At 45.8% G+C, this 19,567-nt stretch overlaps 1 protein-coding gene across 1 annotated transcript in view; it reads right to left on the bottom strand.

Annotated features, from left to right (window-relative positions):
• Positions 1 to 2,652: 2,652 nt before the first annotated feature.
• LOC140411186 (inactive tyrosine-protein kinase 7-like) overlaps positions 2,653 to 19,567 on the bottom strand; it is a 473,753-nt gene continuing 456,838 nt past the window's right edge. The window contains exons 19-20 of the mRNA XM_072500275.1: positions 4,815 to 4,993; positions 2,653 to 3,925 (exon numbers count right to left, since the gene is read on the bottom strand). Of these exons, the coding sequence (XP_072356376.1) occupies positions 3,765 to 3,925; positions 4,815 to 4,993 (340 nt within the window). The 3' untranslated portion in view covers positions 2,653 to 3,764. The remainder of the gene's footprint in view (positions 3,926 to 4,814; positions 4,994 to 19,567) is intronic.

The following is a 19,567-nucleotide window of genomic DNA, read 5'->3' as shown; positions in this document are numbered from 1 at the left end:
AAACACAATTAACTTTTATTAATAACAAGAACTATAATTAAATATGCAGCAATACAACTGGTTAACTATTATCTAATTCCTAACCCCCCTTCTTTAACTCGCCCTCCCTCCCCTTTACACACACACACAGGGGAACAGAGGTGTCTGAAATAAGGATCCCTCAAGATGGCGCTGGAGTGTGGCGACTCTCTGCGAGCTCTCTCCCACAGATCCTCTTCCCACATCTCTGGGAACCGTACTAACCTTTGAAAACTATCACAAACATTATCTCTAATCTTTCTCTTTTGTGTTTACTTACAGGTCTGAAGATCCTCCGACATCCCTGGGCTGTCCCACATGACCCAACAGGACTCCTCCAACCACCCGACCCTGGCCTCGACCTGGAAGTCCAACCCCGACCTCGCGTAGGACCCGACCCAGTTCCCGGAGCGCTGACCCGGCTCCCAGAGCGCTCCATGTGGAGGCCATACCCGGCACTTCAGAGTCCGAATCCAGGAGCGCCCGACCAGACCCAATGCTGGAACTGAACATGGGACCTGGCCCGTCCTGACCCAGGAAGACACTGCCTGCGACCCAAACCAGGACTAAAGACCACCAAAACAGCAGAGACGCAAGGACCCAAACGTGCCAATAGACCCATACTCGCGGATTGCCGGATCCCAACCAGATCGTGAGCATTTCCCCCCACCCCACTAATGGCCGGAACGGTGGAACAGTGGTTAGCACTGAGGGACTGGTTTAGCACAGGGCTAAATCGCTGGCTTTGAAAGCATACCAAGGCAGGCCAGAAGCACAGTTCAATTCCCGTACCAGCCTCCCCAAACAGGCGCCGGAATGTGGCGACTAGGGGCTTTTCACAGTAACTTCATTTGAAGCCTACTTGTGACAATAAGCGATTTTCATTTAATTTCATTTCACTGTTACTTCACAGCTCCAGGGTCCCAGGTTCGATTCCTGGTTTGGGTCATTGTCTGTGCGGAGTCTGCACCATTCCTCCGGATGCTCCGGTTTCCTCCCACAGCCCAAAGACGTGCAGGTTCAGTGGATTGGCTATGCTAAATTGCCCCTGGTGTCAAAAAAGGTTAGGTGGGGTTATGGGATAGGGTGGAAGCGTGGGTGTGGGTGGGGTGCTGTTTCCAAGGGCTGTTGCAGATGCGATGGACTGAATGGCCTCCTTCTGTACTGTAAATTCTATGATTCTACGGTTGAAGAAAATTAAGAGGGTCGGTTGATGAGTTTGGCCGGAGATGGAAGCTGTTCATTCGGGGCGTTTGGGTCCTTATTTATTATGAGGTTTTTGTTTGTCCTTACTCTTGTGTTGGTTTGTGTTTAATGTTTATACAAAGGCCTGAATAAAAATATTTCTTTAAAAGCCAGCAGGTTGTATGGCACAGTCCGGTGAGGCAGGGGTGAGTCATGTCTCTGTGAAACAAGAGCACACAGCAGTCTCTTACTTCCCTCTGAGAGGTAAGTTTGGCGTTAAGTTCGTCCAGCTTGTTTTCGATCGCTTGGACGTTTACCAGGAGTATGCTGGGGAGAGGGGACTTGAAAATGAGAGGAAAAATGGGTTAATTTTTGAAATAGCATTGTCATGTCCTGGGAAACAAGCTTGTGTCAGCAAGTGTGACTAGACTCATTAAACTGAAGATAGTGAGACTGCAAAGGTTAAAGCATCCCTGAAGGAGGTGCAAAGGCTGAAATAGTAATGAACAGGGGCCAGGGGAGAAGCTTGACCAGGAATTTGTCATCATCATGGCTGAGCATCAAGTTCAAGTAAAAGAGCTATGCCACTATTTTTAGGGGGAGCAGTTCCCCCCCCCCCCCCCCCCCCGGTTCTGGCTAATGTTTTTCAGATCAACATCACCAGCACAGACCATCAGGTGATTCTCATTTTGCTGCTTGTGGGGCTAATTGGGTGCAAACTGGCTGCTGTGTTCCTCCGGTCAGTACACTTCACTGTACCTCTGTTTGCAACTTTGTGACAAGTCAAGGATGTGAAAGATGTTGTATAATTGAGTCTTTCCTTCCTTGATCATAGAGGCAAAATACTGCAGATACTGGAAATCTGAAATAGAAAGAGAAAATACTGGAAAAGCTCAGCAGTTTCGGCAGCATCTGTGGAGACAGAAACAGAGTTAATGTTTCAAGTCCTCTTCAGACTTTTCCTTGCTTTCTTCCTTTCCCACAGGACCATCTCCCGTGACGGATAGTCCCAGCGACATATCACACTGGGTTAACTCAGCCTCGCCTCTCGGACACAAGTGGTTAACATCTCTAAAACAGATTATCTGATCATTATCACATTGCTGTTTCTGCATGCTTGCTGTACTCAAATCGGCTGCACACATTTTCTTCATTACAATTGTGACTACACTTCAAACGTACTTGGTTGGCAGTCAGCCACTGGGACGGACACCCTGTGGTCATGAAAGACACGAGATGACCTCAAGTCTTTTTCTCTCTTTTTGATGCAGTCTTCTCAATGACCCATTTTGCACATGGCCGTGTGCAGCATTTACCCAGTGACGCACACGTCTGGCCTCTCTCAGCATTCACACAGGGCCAAGTCAAACCTGCCTCTCCTTATTGAGACTTACTAACAGTGATGCCACAATTAAATGGCAGATATCTGTGGACACAGATAAAATGACATACCAGAAAGTGTGAACTTTATTGACAGCAGCATGTAAAAATAACGGATATAAAACCAACTGCACAAGCCAAATATGAACTAAATGTCTAAGTTTTATGCAAATTAAAAAAAGTAAAAATTTCAGCCAAGTTTTTATTTCCACACTTAAAAAAATGAAAAATTTGATTAAAAAAAGTTTTTAAAAAGAATTATAAAATCAGGATCTCGCATTTTGTTACAGCTTTAAAAATTGATAACAATTCCTTCATACACCAGGCACTTAGTTCAATACAGGTTTGCGTATATGCAATGCCAGTTTAACCACTGGCTTTAGGTATAGTGTTTCTGCTTGTAAATATATGTTTAAAGATTAACATACATAAAATAAACTTTTTTTTAAAAAAGGCAAATAAACAGTACCATGTTGGAAAGACAAGATAATTGAGAACCTACTGAAATAAATAGACAGGTTTCTCCAGCTTCTTTCTCTGTTAAGCAATGTTGGGTTGTGATTTTCAATTCTACAGTATGTACAAACTCTAGGCACGGAGACATCCTGAGATCATGCACTATTCACCAGCAGGCCGTGGTCCTTTGCGATAGCTTGCACCTTCTCACTGAACACGATTAAATTTCAGAGATTATTGTGCTTGGTCTCTTACTTTTCATGAAGCAAATTCATTCTACCCAGTAATCTGCTAAGAGAAGCAAGCACTGTATTCCAGGTGAGCAGTTGGTGGGGTAGTGTGACCATCATTTATTGCTCTTAGTCAATGCAGTAGACAATCTGTAATGTCGCTCTCCAAATAACAAAAGCCTCCCTGATATGTTTGGAGGTAATTATCCCAGGCTCCTGAACCGGAGATAAACATCTTCCACAGTAGGAGCAGGTGCACAATGACAGCAGTGGGAAGGTGGCCTTGGAAACAGCACTCTTGTAGAGTTAAAATTAAGCCAAAAGGTCCCTGGAAATTGAGATGCTCTATTCCTCGGATGAAATATTTAAAAAGAAAACACAAAAAGTTACAATAAAACCTAGGAGGCGCAGCCAGCAGACAAGCCTTGGATGGGATGCTGACCTCTCTTTGTTCAACACTGTACATGATTCTGGGAAGAGTCATTTTAATTCCCATCAGACTTTGCTGTCAGCAGGGATTTCGCCCAGAGTGTTGACAATCTCACTGAAAGACGGGCGGTCCTTTGGGCTTGCGGCCCAGCAATGCTGCATCAGTTTGTAGAGTTTCGATGGGCAGCCATCAGGTGCAGAGTGTTTGATTTGATTGTTCTGTATGCCTGTAAAAAAAAAACAGGTGAATCCTTACGTATGAACATGTGTCTATCTCCCCATGTCTCCCCCGTTATCCTCCCGTCTCCCCCGTTATCCTCCCGTCTCCCCCGTTATCCTCCCGTCTCCCCCGTTATCCTCCCGTCTCCCCCGTTATCCTCCCGTCTCCCCCGTTATCCTCCTGTGTCTTCCCCCGACCCCCCTCCATATGTTGCAGTGCAAGCTCCCACCACCAGATGGTTTCTCCGCTGAAGGTGCAAGTCAGAAAGACATCACGTATCACCATCATGTACAAAGGGTTCAAGAGGAAGAGCGGGGAATGTTTAAGAGCAAAGTGATCCCCGCACCCTCCCCAACATTTATTAGGTCACACTGGATTATTTGATAATAAGCAGGGTGTCCAAAAACTCATCCCTCAAATAAAACAGACCATTCATCTCATTCCTGTTGTGGAACCTTACCAGGTGCAAACTACTTGCCTCGTTATCTACACATCAATTGTATTTCAAAAGAAATGGTGGGGAGTGCTGCAGATTTGATAGGTTCTTCACAAATACAAACTGATTCATTTTATTCAATCATGGTGTACATCAGGCTAGAACTGATCAAATGCTCTTTGAAACACGTATACTGGACAGCAATCAGGTTCACCCCTCCCAGCTCCAATTGGACTGAGCAGACAAACTCAATCCTTAGATTTTCTGGTTGTATACTTAATTGAAATACAGGTCTTCTTACATGCATACATGGGAAGTTAAAATCCAACTTCTCCTTAATCTGCACATGCCTCAAGTTAGGATAGTAAATATTAACAGTTTCTGGTGTTGCGATCTGGAATCAGTGCACCAGCCAGTGCTACATGTGAGGACAAGGAACAAACAAAACCAACTTCAATACCTGTTAACACTTCGTCATCACTAAGTTTGGAAAACGGCAGCTCCCCCTGTGAGAAGACCTCCCACATCAGAACCCCAAAGGACCACACGTCGGACTTTGTGGAGAAATCATCCTCAAATATGGCCTCAGTCGGCATCCAGCGGAGTGGAATCCACGCTTGGTGGAAATGGTAATACTCACTGGTGAATAAGAGGCAGAACATTAGAGCTCGGTTCGATCAATAATTAAAGTGCCAAAACATCACAAAGCACGTCATACGTTGAACTGCTCTTCGGGTTGGACAAGTAACCCAAGAATCAGCAGTAAAACGTTTTTTGGTGTTCTTAGCTGAGGGAAGAATATCGGACATGACAACTGTTCTGCTCCACAAAACGCACAGGACGTTCTGCATCAATTTGAGGCAGCATTTTGGTTTCAAAGATCAGCTGAACGACAGCACTTGCTGTATGATTGGGAAAGTTCATTGTTTATGTGTGGAGCCAACATGAAGTGACCTATGCAATAGCCAGTGCATCTCAGAATGCCTTATTCCAACTGATAAAGGCTTACAACAACAACAACTTGCATTTACGTAGCACTTTTAATGCAATAAAACGTCTCAGAGCTGCTCACAAGAGCGTAATCAGACATTTATTTTTCATTTTTCACCAAGTCACAAAGGAGCTATTAGGGTAAATGGGTCAAAACGAGCGTTCTGCGGGGTGAGAGAGATAGCAGGAATGAAGTCATGGAGGGATTTGAAAACAAGACAACAACATGTAACAATAAAGTTTGATTTACATAAACTGTTTATATACTTTCAGCATGATTTAAGTGAATTTCTGTTTAATGATACTTGAGATTTGAATCATACAGATTGTTTATAGCACAGCAGGAAGCTATTCAACATGCCAAGACTATACTGACTCTCTCCAAGTGCTATATAGTCAGTCCCTCGCGCCTGTCTCTCCCCATAAGCCCCCAAATCTGCTTTTTCAGACTTTTATTTAATTCCCTTTTGAAAAGCCAAGATTGAATCCACCTTCGCCACACTCTCAAGTCTGTGCATCATAGATCATAGAATTTACAGTGCAGAAGGAGGCCAATCGGCCCATCGAGTCTGCACCGGCCCTTGGAAAGAGCAGCCCACTTAAGCCCGCACCTCCACCCCATCCCCATAACCCCACATAACCTTTTTGGACACAAAGGGGCAATTTATCATGGCCAATCCATCGAACCTGCACATCTTTGGACTGTGGGAGGAAACCGGAGCACCCGGAGGAAACCCACGCAGACACAGGGAGAACGTGCAGACCCCGCACAGACAGTGACCCAAGCCGGGACTCGAACCTGGGACCCTGGAGCTCTGAAGCAACAGTGCTAACCACTGTCCTACAGTTCCATCCGTTCCGGATCCTACCTACGATCTACATAAGCAGATATTTGTCCAGCAAATGAAGTGCAGTGAGTCAACTGGACTGTATTTTTACATAATTCTATCTCAGGCCACTGGATCCACCAATGTCAATCACTCCAATACAAACTTTCATCCTGACATCCAAACGCAGCCAAATGTATTCAAAATAAGCAAGTGAGAGAAATATAAAATCAATGTTTTGTATCTACAACCAGTCTGAGCTGTAAAAGCAGTTTACCCAGACGAAGCCTAAAAAGGATCAAACAACGTCAACCTCAAAAGGAAGGAATATTCCTTAACAAGCACGTCCTAATATGGTTGTAATGTGAGCTGAACAACATCCAGCTCTAGTTTCTACAGCTATTTGCTGAGTGTTTGGAAAGAAGATGAAATTTAATTTAAAAATGAGTTAGGTTTCAAAATTTTACTTAAAAAAGCTAAGAATTGGTGCTGAATAAGATGAAATATACAAGTTCTTTTGCAAATAATGAATGCACTAAACTGCAACTCAGTTGCAGGAAATGTATTCCCAGCCTCCAAAATCACATTCCCTGTCAAAGGGTGCCCTCTGGTGGAGACTAGGGAGGCAGGCAGATTCAGCATGGCACACACATCCTCGCCAAACTAATGGTTAATAAGTCACATGGCGACTTCCGGGTGCGGCGATGACCAGCTAAGTCGCACGTTTCGGCACCTCCCGTTTTAACGGACTTTTGGGCTCTTATCGGGAGCCCCAACGGCAATTTTCAAAGGCTAAACCCACTGTGAGGCGACATAGAAGGGAGTCCCCCCGGATGTGAATGGACAGGAGAGATAATAGTGGCCAGATTGCGGAGGATCCTCTGGAGCAGCGGCAAAGAAGGGAAGTGAGAAGAAAGATGGCGGTGGAGGGAGGCCAGTTGGTATGGGGCCTGGAACAGCAGGAGTTCCTCCGGCGATGTGTGGAGGAGCTCAAGAAGGAGGTGCTGGCGCCGATGCTGCAGGCGATTGAGGGGTTAAAGGAGGCGCAGAAGACCCAAGAGATGGAGCTCCGTGGAGTGAAGGCAAAAGCTGCCGAAAATGAGGACGAGATACAGGGCTTGGTGCTGAAGACGGAGACGCACGAGGCACTGCATAAGAGGTGCATGGAGAGACGGGAAGCCCTGGAAAATAGCTCGAGGAGGAAGAACTTAAGAATCTTGGCTCTTCCCGAAGGGGCAGAGGGAGCCAACATTGGGGCGCATGTGAGCACGATGCTCCATACCTTAATGGGAGCTGAGGCCCCGACGGGCCCCCTGGAAGTGGAGGGAGCGTATCGAGTCCTCGTGAGAAGACCAAAGGCAGGAGAAATACCTCGAGCAATAGTGGTGAGGTTCCACCGCTACAAGGACAGGGAGATGGTCCTGAGATGGGCGAAAAAGACACGGAGCAGCAGGTGGGAGAACGCGGTGATCCGCGTGTATCAGGATTGGAGTGCGGAGGTGGCGAGAAGGAGGGCGAGTTTCAATCGGGCCAAGGCGGTGCTCCACAAGAGGAAAGTGAAGTTCGTAATGTTGCAGCCGGCAAGACTGTGGGTTACATACCAGGGTAAACACCACTACTTCGAGACGGCAGAGGAGACGTGGACATTTATTGAAGAGGAGAAGTTGGACTAGATTGGAGAAAGAGTGTTTGAAATGAAGTAGTGAGGTGGTGGTAAGGGACTGTGAATCAGATGGGGGCAAATTTTCTTTCCCCTCGAAGGGGGGGGGACACACGAAGAAATGTGGGCGCCGGTGAGGAAGGGGAGGGGGAAGGAGAGGGAGCTGCGCCATCAGGGGCAGGGCCGAGAGGGAAGCGTGGGCTTTGTTCCCGCGCTATGGAAATTGTGGCGGGAAAAGGGGACGCAGGAAGGAGGGGGCCTCACATAATGGGAGGCTAAGGATAAACGGGGGAAGCCGAGGTCAGCCAGTTTGCTGACTTCCGGAAGCAATATGGGGGGAGCAACTAAGCTAGAGAGGGATCTAGCGGGGGGGGGGGGGGGGGGGTTTAACTGGGTTGCTGCTGCTAAGGGGAAGGGGGAGCTGTTACGGGATGGGATGGGAGGGCGCCGTCGGGGGGATAAGCGGGTGCGTGGGAACTGGGTGAGGAGCTGGTCTAAAAAAGGGGATGGCTAGTCGACGAGGGGGGGGGGGGTAAAGAGCCCCCCAACCCGGTTGATCACGTGGAACGTGAGAAGGTTGAATGGGCCGATTAAGAGGGCAAGGGTGTTTGCGCACCTAAAGAAGCTAAAGGCAGACGTGGTCATGCTTCAGGAGACGCACCTGAAACTGGCGGATCAGGTCAGATTAAGAAAAGGATGGGTGGGACAGGTATTCCACTCGGGCTTGGATGCGAAAAATAGAGGGGTGGCAATACTGGTGGGGAAACGGGTATCGTTTGAGGCGAAGACCATAGTGGCGGACAGTGGGGGTAGATACGTGATGGTTAGTGGCAGATTGCAAGGTGAGGCGGTGGTGCTGGTGAATGTATATGCCCCGAACTGGGATGACGTGAACTTTATGAAGCGTATGTTGGGGCGCATCCCGGAACTGGAGATGGGAAAGTTGGTAATGGGGGGGGGGGACTTCAACACGGTGCTGGACCGATCCAGATCTAGGACCGGGAGGAGGCCGGCAGCGGCCAAGGTGCTTAAGGGCTTTATGGAGCAGATGGGAGGAGTGGATCCCTGGAGATTTACTAGGCCAAGGAGTAAAGAGTTTTCCTTCTTCTCCCATGTCCACAAAGTGTACTCCCGGATAGACTTCCTTGTCCTGGGAAGGGCGCTGATCCCGAAGGTGGCAGGAACGGAGTATTCGGCTATAGCCATTTCAGATCATGCCCCACATTGGGTAGATCTGGAAGTAGGAGAGGAAAAGGAACAGCGCCCACTCTGGAGATTAGATATGGGACTGTTGGCGGACGAGGGGGTATGTGTAAGGGTGAGGGGATGTATTGAAAGGTACCTAGAGATTAATGATGACGGAGAGGTCCAGGTGGGAGTGGTCTGGGAGGTGCTGAAGGCGGTGGTTAGAGGGGAGCTGATCTCCATAAGGGCCCATAAGGGGAAACAAGAGGGTAAAGAAAGGGAGAGATTGTTGAGGGAGATTTTGAGGGTGGATAGGCAATATGCGGAGGCTCCAGATGAAGGGCTATACAGGGAAAGACGGAGATTGCACACGGACTTTGACTTGTTGACCACGGGTAAGGCGGAGGCACAATGGAGGAAGGCACAGGGAGTACAGTATGAATATGGAGAGAAGGCGAGCCGGCTGCTGGCCCAACAACTTAGGAAGAGGGGGGGCGGCGAGAGAGATTGGAGGGGTTAGAGACGAGGAGGGAAAGATGGAACGGGGAGCGGAGAGGGTGAAAGAGGTGTTTAAGGTATTTTACGAGAGGCTATATAAGGCTCAACCCCCGGAAGGGAAAGAGGGAATGATGCGTTTCCTAGACCATCTGGAGTTCCCGAAGGTTGAGGAGCAGGAGAGGACAGGACTGGGAGCGCAGATTGAGGTGGAGGAGGTGGTAAAAGGAATTGGGAACATGCAGGCAGGGAAGGCCCCGGGACCGGATGGGTTCCCGGTGGAGTTCTATAGGAAATAAGTGGACCTGCTGGCCCCACTTCTGACGAGAACCTTTAATGAGGCTAGGGAAAGGGGGACACTACCCCCGACGATGTCGGAGGCGACGATATCACTGATCCTGAAAAGAGACAAAGACCCGATGCAGTGCGGGTCATACAGGCCCATCTCCCTCCTGAACGTAGATGCCAAGTTTTTGGCCAAGGTGATGGCGACGAGGATAGAGGACTGTGTCCCTGGGGTGGTGCATGATGATCAAACGGGGTTTGTTAAAGGGAGGCAATTGAATGCTAATATACGGAGGCTGCTGGGGGTGATGATGATGCCCTTACCGGAGGGGGAGGCGGAGATAGTGGTGGCGATGGATGCAGAGAAAGCATTTGATAGAGTGGAGTGGGACTACCTGTGGGAAGTACTGAGGAGATTTGGATTTGGAGAGGGGTTCATTAGATGGGTTCAGCTCCTGTACAGGGCCCCGGTGGCAAGTGTGATTACAAATAGGCAACGATCTGACCACTTCCGACTATATAGGGGTACAAGACAGGGATGTCCCCTGTCCCCGTTACTGTTTGCGTTGGCAATTGAGCCACTGGCCATAGCGCTGAGGGGCTCTAGGAAGTGGAGGGGGGTACTTAGAGGAGGAGAAGAGCATCGGGTGTCATTCTACGCGGATGATTTGTTGTTGTATGTCGCGGACCCAGTGGAGGGGATGCCTGAGATAATGCAGACACTCAGGGAGTTTGGAGAATTTTCAGGATATAAATTGAATATGGGGAAGAGTGAACTGTTCGTGATGCACCCCGGGGAACAGGGCAGGGGAATAGACGATTTACCGTTGAGGAGGGTAAGAAGAGATTTCCGGTATTTAGGGATCCAGGTGGCCAGGAACTGGGGAACCTTGCATAAGCTTAACTTGACACGACTGGTAGAGCAGATGGAAGAGGACTTTAGGAGGTGGGACATGTCGCCCCGGTCATTGGCGGGCAGGGTGCAGGCGGTTAAAATGGTGGTCCTTCTGAGGTTTCTTTGTGTGTTCCAGTGCCTCACTGTACTGATTACAAAGACCTTTTTTAAGAAGGTGGACAAGAGTATTATGAGCTTTGTGTGGGCTGGAAAGACCCCAAGATTAAAGAGGGGGTTCCTGCAGCGCAGTAGGGACAGAGGGGGACTGGCGCTGCCGAGTCTAAGTGATTATTATTGGGCCGCCAACGTGTCAATGATATGTAAGTGGATGAGGGAAGGGGAAGGAGCGGCGTGGAAAAGATTGGAGATGGCGTCCTGTAGGGGAACTAGTCTGAAAGCACTGGCGACGGCGCCGTTACCGTTCTCCCCGAAAAAATACACCACAAACCCAGTTGTGGTGGCAACTCTGAAAGTTTGGGGGCAGTGGAGACGACATAAGGGAGTGACGGGTGCCTCAGTGTGGTCCCCGATAAGGAACAACCATAGGTTCATCCCGGGAAGGATAGATGGGGGATTTAAATCTTGGCAGTGAGTAGGAATTGCGAAATTGAAGGACTTGTTCTTAGACGGGACGTTCGCGAGTCTGGGAGCACTGACAGAAAAATATGGGTTGCCACCTGGGAATGCATTTCGCGATATGCAAGTGAGGGCATTTGTGAGGCATCAGGTGAGGGAATTTCCGCAGCTCCCGGCGCAAGAGATCCAGGACAGAGTGATTTCGGGGGCATGGGTGGGTGATGGTAGGGTGTCAGATATATATAGGGAAATGAGAGACGAGGGGGAGACGATGGTAGAGGAGCTGAAGGGAAAATGGGAGGAGGAGCTGGGGGAAGAGATTGAGGAGGGGCTGTGGGCAGATGCCCTAAGTAGGGTAAACTCTTCGTCCTCGTGTGCCAGGCTCAGCCTGATACAATTCAAGGTTCTACACAGGGCGCATATGACTGGAGCAAGGCTGAGTAGATTTTTTGGAGTGGAGGATAGGTGCGGGAGATGCGCGGGAAGCCCGGCGAACCACACCCACATGTTTTGGTCATGTCCGGTATTGCATGGGTTCTGGGTGGGTGTGGCAAAAGTGATTTCAAAGGTGGTGGGGGTCCGGGTCGAACCAGGCTGGGGGTTGGCTATATTTGGGGTTGCAGATGAGCCGGGAGTGCAGGAGGCGAGAGAGGCCGATGTTTTGGCCTTTGCGTCCCGAGTAGCCCGGCGAAGGATTCTACTTATGTGGAAAGAAGCTAAGCCCCCGGGTGTGGAGGCCTGGATCAATGACATGGCAGGGTTCATAAAATTGGAGCGGATAAAGTACGCACTAAGAGGTTCGGCTCAAGGGTTCACCAGGTGGTGGCAACCGTTCCTCGACTATCTCGCAGAGCGATAAGGGAAAATAAGAAAGGTAGCAGCAGCAACCCAGGGGAGAGGGGGGGGGGGGGGGAGAGAAGAGAGCTCATTTGGGTCCTCAGGGGTTTTATATTAGTTATTTATATTAGATGTTACGAAGTTACTATTATTTACTATTTCTGTTGTTTCTTATTTTGTTGTTGGCAGTTGCAGTTAGTTAGCATATTATTTATTTTTAAAAAACGATCAATGTATATATTATTACAAAGTTGTAAAATGGGAAATTTTTGTTTGATCGAAAAACTTTAATAAAATATATTTATAAAAAAAATAAGTCACATGGCTGGCAGAGCCTTTCAGCTGGTCGTTACATTGGTGAGATGGTATTATCAACGCTCTCGATACCAGAATGACAGCACAATGGGATACTCGAAATAAATCAACAGTCAATGCGGCATGATTACAAATATGGGGTATGATTTAGCGGCTGGATGAGGCCGTTGAATCGCACGAGAGGCCTCTTGCGGAATTTGCGACGTTCGAAACGTCTTGAGAGATCCACCGGGACGTTGCGAGCTGGATTTCGCCCTCGCTGGGAGTGAAGCAGTTCAGCATATTTAAAAGTGCAGTCTGGGACTGAACGACTGCGCCTGTGAGACCTCGCCAGGACGCCATTTAGTATTGGTCCACACAAATTTGGTCAGAGACAACAGGGTGGCACCTAGGCACCGACAGCCATGCCAGGGCCTTGGGGGGGGGGGGTTCTGGGGGCCTCCCCAAGGCTTTGGGGGTCGGTGTCGATATCGGGGGGCTGAAGGAGGAGCAAAAGATCAGTGTAGCCTTCCAGTTCCACCTCAGCTGCTGAGAAACACTGCGTTAAACGCACCCAAAACTGGACATAGAAACGTTTTGGGTAAATTGCGCCCATGGTCTAGCTGTTGATAAAAATTATTCATCTTGCCCCATGTGCCTGAACCTGTAGCAGCAGCTTAGAATCATGGGACAATTCTTCCCTTGCTGTCACCTGAAAAACAGTGCATCAGCTTGGTTTGGTCGTCGTACTCTCACCTCTGCGTCAAGAGGGTGGTGTGTTCAAGCCCCACTCCAGGAACTGAGCTCAGAACCTAGACTGAACCTTCAGTGCAGCATTATTGGAGGTGTCTACCTGCAGGTGAGACTGCAAACGGAGGATCTATTGATCTGTTCCTGTCGATGTGAAAGATCACATGGCATTATTGGAGGAGATGGTGGTATTTGGCAGAGAGCCAGGCAAATGCACTGGGAACATGGATTCAAAATCCACCATGGCAGCCGCTGAAATTAAGCACTAGTCTCAGTGATGGTGTCATTGGAACTATCATGGATAACTGTAAAAATCCCATCTGGTTCCCTAGTGCCTTTCTTGAAAGGAAATCTGCCATTCTTACCTGGTCTGGCTTAAATGATACTGGGGGGGCAGTGGCAGTGCTATTGTCACTGTGCTAGTATTCCAGAGACTCAGGGTAAATACTCTGTGGGACCAGATTAAAATCAGATGATGGAATTTTAATTAAATTTAAAAATCTGGAATTAAAAGTCTAATCGGTACCATGAAACCATTGTCAAAAAACCCCATCTGGTTCACTAATATCCTTTAGGGAAGGAAATCTGCCGTCCTTACTTGACCTGGCCTACATGTGACTCCAGATCCATTGCAATGCTCTCAAGGGCAATTAGGGATGGGCAATAAATGCTGGTCCAGCCAGCGACACACACACACACCCTGAAATCATTTTATTAAAAATCCACAAAATAGCTGCCTCGGAAGCCACTTGGTTCAAGAGCAAATTGTGATGGGCAAAAGATACTGACCTGGTCAGTGGCACCCACATCCCATAAAAGGGATACATTCTGAAAATAAACTACCGGGAAATAGGGACTTCCTATTGTCCATCTAAAATTCTTCCCTCAATCAGCATAACATTGGAATGGAGTTTGCACCCCCCCCCCCCCCCCGTGTTTGCGTGGGTCTCACCCCCACAACCCAACATTGTGCAGGGTAGGTGGATTGGCCACGCTAAATTGCCCCTGAATTGGAAATAAATAATTGGGTAGTCTAAATTTTTAAAAAAACATAACATTGGTTATTAATTTCAGTCAGTTGTCAATGCTCAAGACAGCCAAAGGTAGATGTTAAAATAACGATAATGTTTTGGCTATCCTGAGGATGTAATAAGTTTTCTCTTGGTGTGGAGGCCATCTCTTCATCTACACAACAGTTGAACACCTATGGTGTGGGAGCACCGTCACCTCCACCATAGCTTTGGACATATATTGCTAATTCTTCACTGTTGCTGAATCAAGATTCTGGAATTCCACTGTTGGAGCATGACCACCACCACAAGAACTGCAGAAGTTCGAGTTGACCCATCATCATCTTGGAACAACTAGGCGTGGGCAATAACCGGCAGCTTGATCCCCATCCTGGGAATAAATCAAGCTACAAATTTGGAACAAATACCTTTCTGGACAATGAGAAACTGAAGTCATTTAACCAGATTTCAGGAAATCAGCAACCGATCCGCTTACATCTGTTGTCACGTGGGAGTACCTTTAAGAAATGGGTGTTTATAAATGGGTGTGTATAAAAGTATCTGTAGTGAGAGTACCTTTAAGAAATGGGTGTTTATTACTGCACTAATGTCAGAGAGTGGGCGGAGCTGGGCTGTCTGTCAGCTTTTTACTTTCGTTTTAGGATGTTTGCTGCAGGGCATGTTTTAGTTTCGTTTTCAGAGCTGGATAGCTGCAGTCACAGCCAGAAGGTGTATTAGAGTCTCGCTCTGTAATCTAAAGACTGTAAATCGATCCTGATGATTTAAAACTAATAACAGTATTGACTTTAATCTGATGTGCTTCTGGTAAAAGGTGTTTTAAGTCTTATTGTCATGTGGGAGTGCCTTTAAGAAATGGATGTTTACGCAATGTACCTTTAAGAAATGCAGTGATGTCAGAGTGTGGGTGGAGCTGGGTTTTAGCTCAGCCATTTTGCAGTTTTAGTTTCAGTTTTGAGGAAAAGGGCTTGGGTGTGTCTGTTTGCAGTGAGCTGGATCTGCTGTGATCTCTGCCATGAAAGACTATCTCTGGATCATTTGGGTGATTTAAACTCATAATAGTAATGCCTTTAACCTAATGTATTTCTGTTTAAAGGTATTAAGTCTTTTGGACGTTGAAAGGAATAACTGAAGGATTATTTAGTGTTGTATTATTTTCGGGGTTATCTTTGAAGTAAGGGGTGTTAAGTGATCCAATGTTTATTTAAAAGGTTAAGTTGAGTTCATGGAATAAACATGTTTTGTGTTTAAAAACCCACATGTCCATAATTGGACATAATAGGGGCTGGTTTAGCACACTGGGCTAAATCGCTGACTTTGAAAGCAGACCAATGCAGGCCAGCAGCACGGTTCAAATCCCATACCAGCCTACTCGAACAGGCGCCGGAATGTGGGGACTAGGGGCTTTTCACAGTAACTTCATTTGAAGCCTACTTGTGACAATAAGCGATTTTCATTTCAATTGTAATACCACACCTGGAGAACAAGCGGTGTGCTTCAAAAGCAACTATCCATTAAAGGTGGGGGTTGGTTGGACTCCATGATACATTTTGGGGTTCTGAAAACACCTCTCCCATAACATTATGGATGTTAAAAGGAAGGCTTAAATGATTACTTAGTGTTGTATTCTTTGGGGGTTGTATTTGAATTAATGGTTGCTAAGATGTTCACTATGTTTTAAAAAGGTTAACTTGAGTTCATAGAAGAAACATTGTTTTGCTTTAAAAAATACTTTTCCATTTCTGCTGTACCATACATGTAGAGTGGGCCGTGTGCACCCCATACCATAATCTATTAAAGTTGTGGGTCAGGTGAACTCCATGATACACTTTGGGATTCTCTAAACCCTGGCCCAAAACAAATTGGGGGCTCATCCGAGATAAAAGTCTATCTATTGGATTGGCTTTGTGAACTTAAAGACAGTGAGGAATGAGCATATTGTGGTTACTTTTCGGGTGTGGTATTTAAGTTTAGGGAGGGAGTGTGTTGCGGACAATGGCTCTTTCAGAGGCTCTGAAGTTTTTGGGGGTGGAGACAGTCACACGCGGTACCTTACGGACAGAGACTAAAAGCAGACTGTTAGATTTGGCAAAAACATTGCAGTTAACATTACCTGACAAAATGGGAAAAGTTGAGGTAATTATGGCGGTGGCTAAGCATTTAAAGTTACCTGAGATACAGTTTGACTCATTGGAAATGGCCAAAATTCAGTTACAAATTAAACAAATGGAACATGAGAAAGAATTAAAGCAGCTTGCATACGAAAGAGAGAGAGAGGTAAAAGAAAAAGAGAGAGAAGAAAGGAAAACAGAAAGAATAGCCCGAGCAGAACAAAAAGAAAGAGAAAGGGAGATACAGATCAGGGAAAAAGATAAAGAGAGAGAGTTTGAACTTCAGAAAATGGCCATGAAACATGACAGTCAGTTCAAATTGGCAGACATAAGGGGAAACGTACAGTTGGTTGATAGTGATGAGGATAGTGAGAAAGAGCGTCAACGTCGAAGGCTTGGTGGGAATCTATTTAAATATGTCCAAGCATTGCCAAAGTTTGATGAGAAGGAGGTAGAAGCATTTTTCATTTCATTTGAGAAGGTAGCTAAACAAATGAAATGGCCACAGGACATGTGGGTAATACTGATTCAAACAAAGCTGGTAGGTAGAGCTAGTGAAGCGTTTGCATCACTACCGGCGGAGATATCTGGGACGTATGAGAAGGTGGAAAAATCCATCTTGGGTGCAGATGAACTAGTGCCTGAAGCCTACAGACAAAGGTTTAGAAATTTAAGGAAATAATTTGGTCAAACATACATGGAGTTTGAAAGGCTCAAACAGAGTAATTGTGATTGGTGGATAAGGGCTTTGAAAATAGACCAAACGCATGAAGCTCTCAGAGAAATTATACTTTTGGAGGAGTTTAAAAGTTCAATTCCTGATGTAGTGAGAACTCATGTGGAAGAGGGTTAAAACTGTGAGATTAGCAGCAGAAATGGCAGATGATTATGAATTAGTTCATAAATCAAAGCTTGGTTTCCGACATCAGTTTCAGCCTGTGAGGGATAGAAACTGGGGACATGAGAAATACTCAAGTGGTAAAGGTAAAGGTGATCTGATGGGAGATAATAAGGAGAGTGTACCACAGATTAAAAAAGAAATCCAGGAGGGTGGAAAAGAAATGAAACATTTCAAATGTTTTCACTGTAATAAACTAGGCTATGTAAAGTCACAGTGTTGGTGGTTGAAGAAAAACACTGGGAAGGCTGAGGTGGTAAAACAGGATAAGACAGTGGGATTTGTTAGAGTGGTAAAGGAAAGCCCAAGTGAAGCGAAGGAGGTGTAAAAGATTGTACAGACTGTTCAAGAAGTAATTGATAAGAATGTGCCAGATCTCTTTAACAAATTTACTTGTGTGGGTAAAGTTTACTCATGTGTATCAGGAGTCACAATTTTAAGAGATACGGAAGCTAGTCAATCTTTAATGGTAAGAGATGAGGAGTTATGTAGCCTGGGAAGAATATTGCCAGAAAAGATGGTAATATGTGGAATTCAGGGTGAGAGGAGTAGCGTTCCATTATATACGGTAAGGTTGGAAAGTCCAGTGAAGAGTGGTGAAGTGGTAGTAGGAGTAATAGTGAAACTATCTTGTCCAGGAATACAGTTTATCTTGGGTAATGATATAGCTGGATCGCAGGTGGGAGCGATGCCTACTGTGGTTGATAAGCCAGTGGAAAATCAGACGTGTTGAAGGACGAATATCCTGGGATTGTTCCGGATTGTGTAGTAACAAGGTCGCAAAGTCACAGGTTAAGACAAGAGGAGAAATCAAAGAGTGAAGATGATGTTGAAGTGCAATTATCAGAAATTATTTTTGATCAGATGGTTGAAAAAGAACAAGGACAGGTGGAGGATGAGGCGGATATTTTTAGTTCAGGAAAATTGGAGGAGTTACAACAGAAAGATGTAGAAATAAAACGGATATATCAGAAAGCATATACGGAAGAGGAATCTGAGAGTATACCAGAGTATTATTACCGTAAAAGTGATGTCTTGATGAGAAAATGGAGACCTTTACATATGCAGGCAGATGAAAAGTGGGCAGAAGTTCATCAAGTAGTATTGCCGGTAGGGTATAGAAAGGAGGTGTTGCGAGTTGCACATGAGGTACCAGTGGGAGGTCATTTGGGAATAAGGAAAACTCAAGCTAAAATCCAGAAACATTTATATTGGCTGGACTAAATAAAGATGTAGTTAAATTTTGTCAATCATGTCACACATGTCAAGTGATAGGGAAACCTCAAGCAGTGATAAAACCAGCGCCCTTAATACCCATTCCAGCATTTGAGGAACCTTTTACAAGGGTCCTAATTGATTGTGTAGGACCGCTTCCTAAAATGAAAAGTGGGAATCAATATCCTTTGACGATAATGGATGTGTCTACTAGGTTTCCAGAGGCCATTCCAGTAGTTAATATTATAGCTAAAAAGATTGTGGAGGAGTTATTTAAATTCTTTACTAGATATGGACTACCCACAGAAATACAATCGGATCAAGGATCCAATTTTACCTCAAGGTTATTCAAAGTAGTTATGGATAGCTTAGGAATAAAACAATTTAAATCAACTGCGTACCATCCAGAATCGCAGGGAGTGTTAGAAAGGTGGCATCAGACATCAATGTTGAGGGCTTATTGTCAAGATTATCCAGAGGATTGGGATAAAGGAATTCCATTCGTTCTGTTTGCAATTAGGGATGCACCTAATGAGTCAACCATTTTAGTCCTTTTGAACTAATTTTTGGTCATGAGGTACGAGGACCACTTAATTTGATTAAGGAAAAATTGGTGGGTGAGAAATCGGAAATTACACTATTGGATTACGTGTCAAATTTTAGGGAACGATTAAATAGAGCAGGTGAAATGGCTAGACAATATTTAAAGGTTGCACAAAATGTGATGAAACGGGTAGCGGACAAGAAATCCAAAGTTCGTAGTTTTGCCAGTGGAGATAAAGTTTTAGTGTTGTTACCAGTGGTAGTTGAACCTTTAAAAGCTAGGTTTTGTGGACCATATCAGATTGAAAGGAAATTAAGTGAGGTGAATTATGTGGTAAAAACACCAGATAGAAGGAAGACTCACCGAGTGTGTCATGTGAATATGCTTAAAAGGTACTTTGAAAGGGAAGGAGAGAAAAAGGAGGAGGTTTTAATGATTTTAACTCAAAGTGACGAACCAAATCCAAATGACTGTGAATTTGACATACCTCAAATTAAATTGGAAAATGAGGATGTTCTTAAAAATTGGGATAAATTGTTGAGTTATCTTCCAGAGGAAAAACAGACTGACCTGAAAGAGTTATTGATATCATATGGGCATATTTGTGGAGATAAATTGGGAAG

The sequence above is a fragment of the Scyliorhinus torazame genome, chromosome 4, assembly GCF_047496885.1.
Source record: "Scyliorhinus torazame isolate Kashiwa2021f chromosome 4, sScyTor2.1, whole genome shotgun sequence".
Lineage (NCBI taxonomy): Eukaryota > Metazoa > Chordata > Chondrichthyes > Carcharhiniformes > Scyliorhinidae > Scyliorhinus > Scyliorhinus torazame.
The sequence above is the reverse complement of the archived record's forward strand: the minus strand, read 5'-3'. Positions and strand labels throughout refer to the sequence as shown.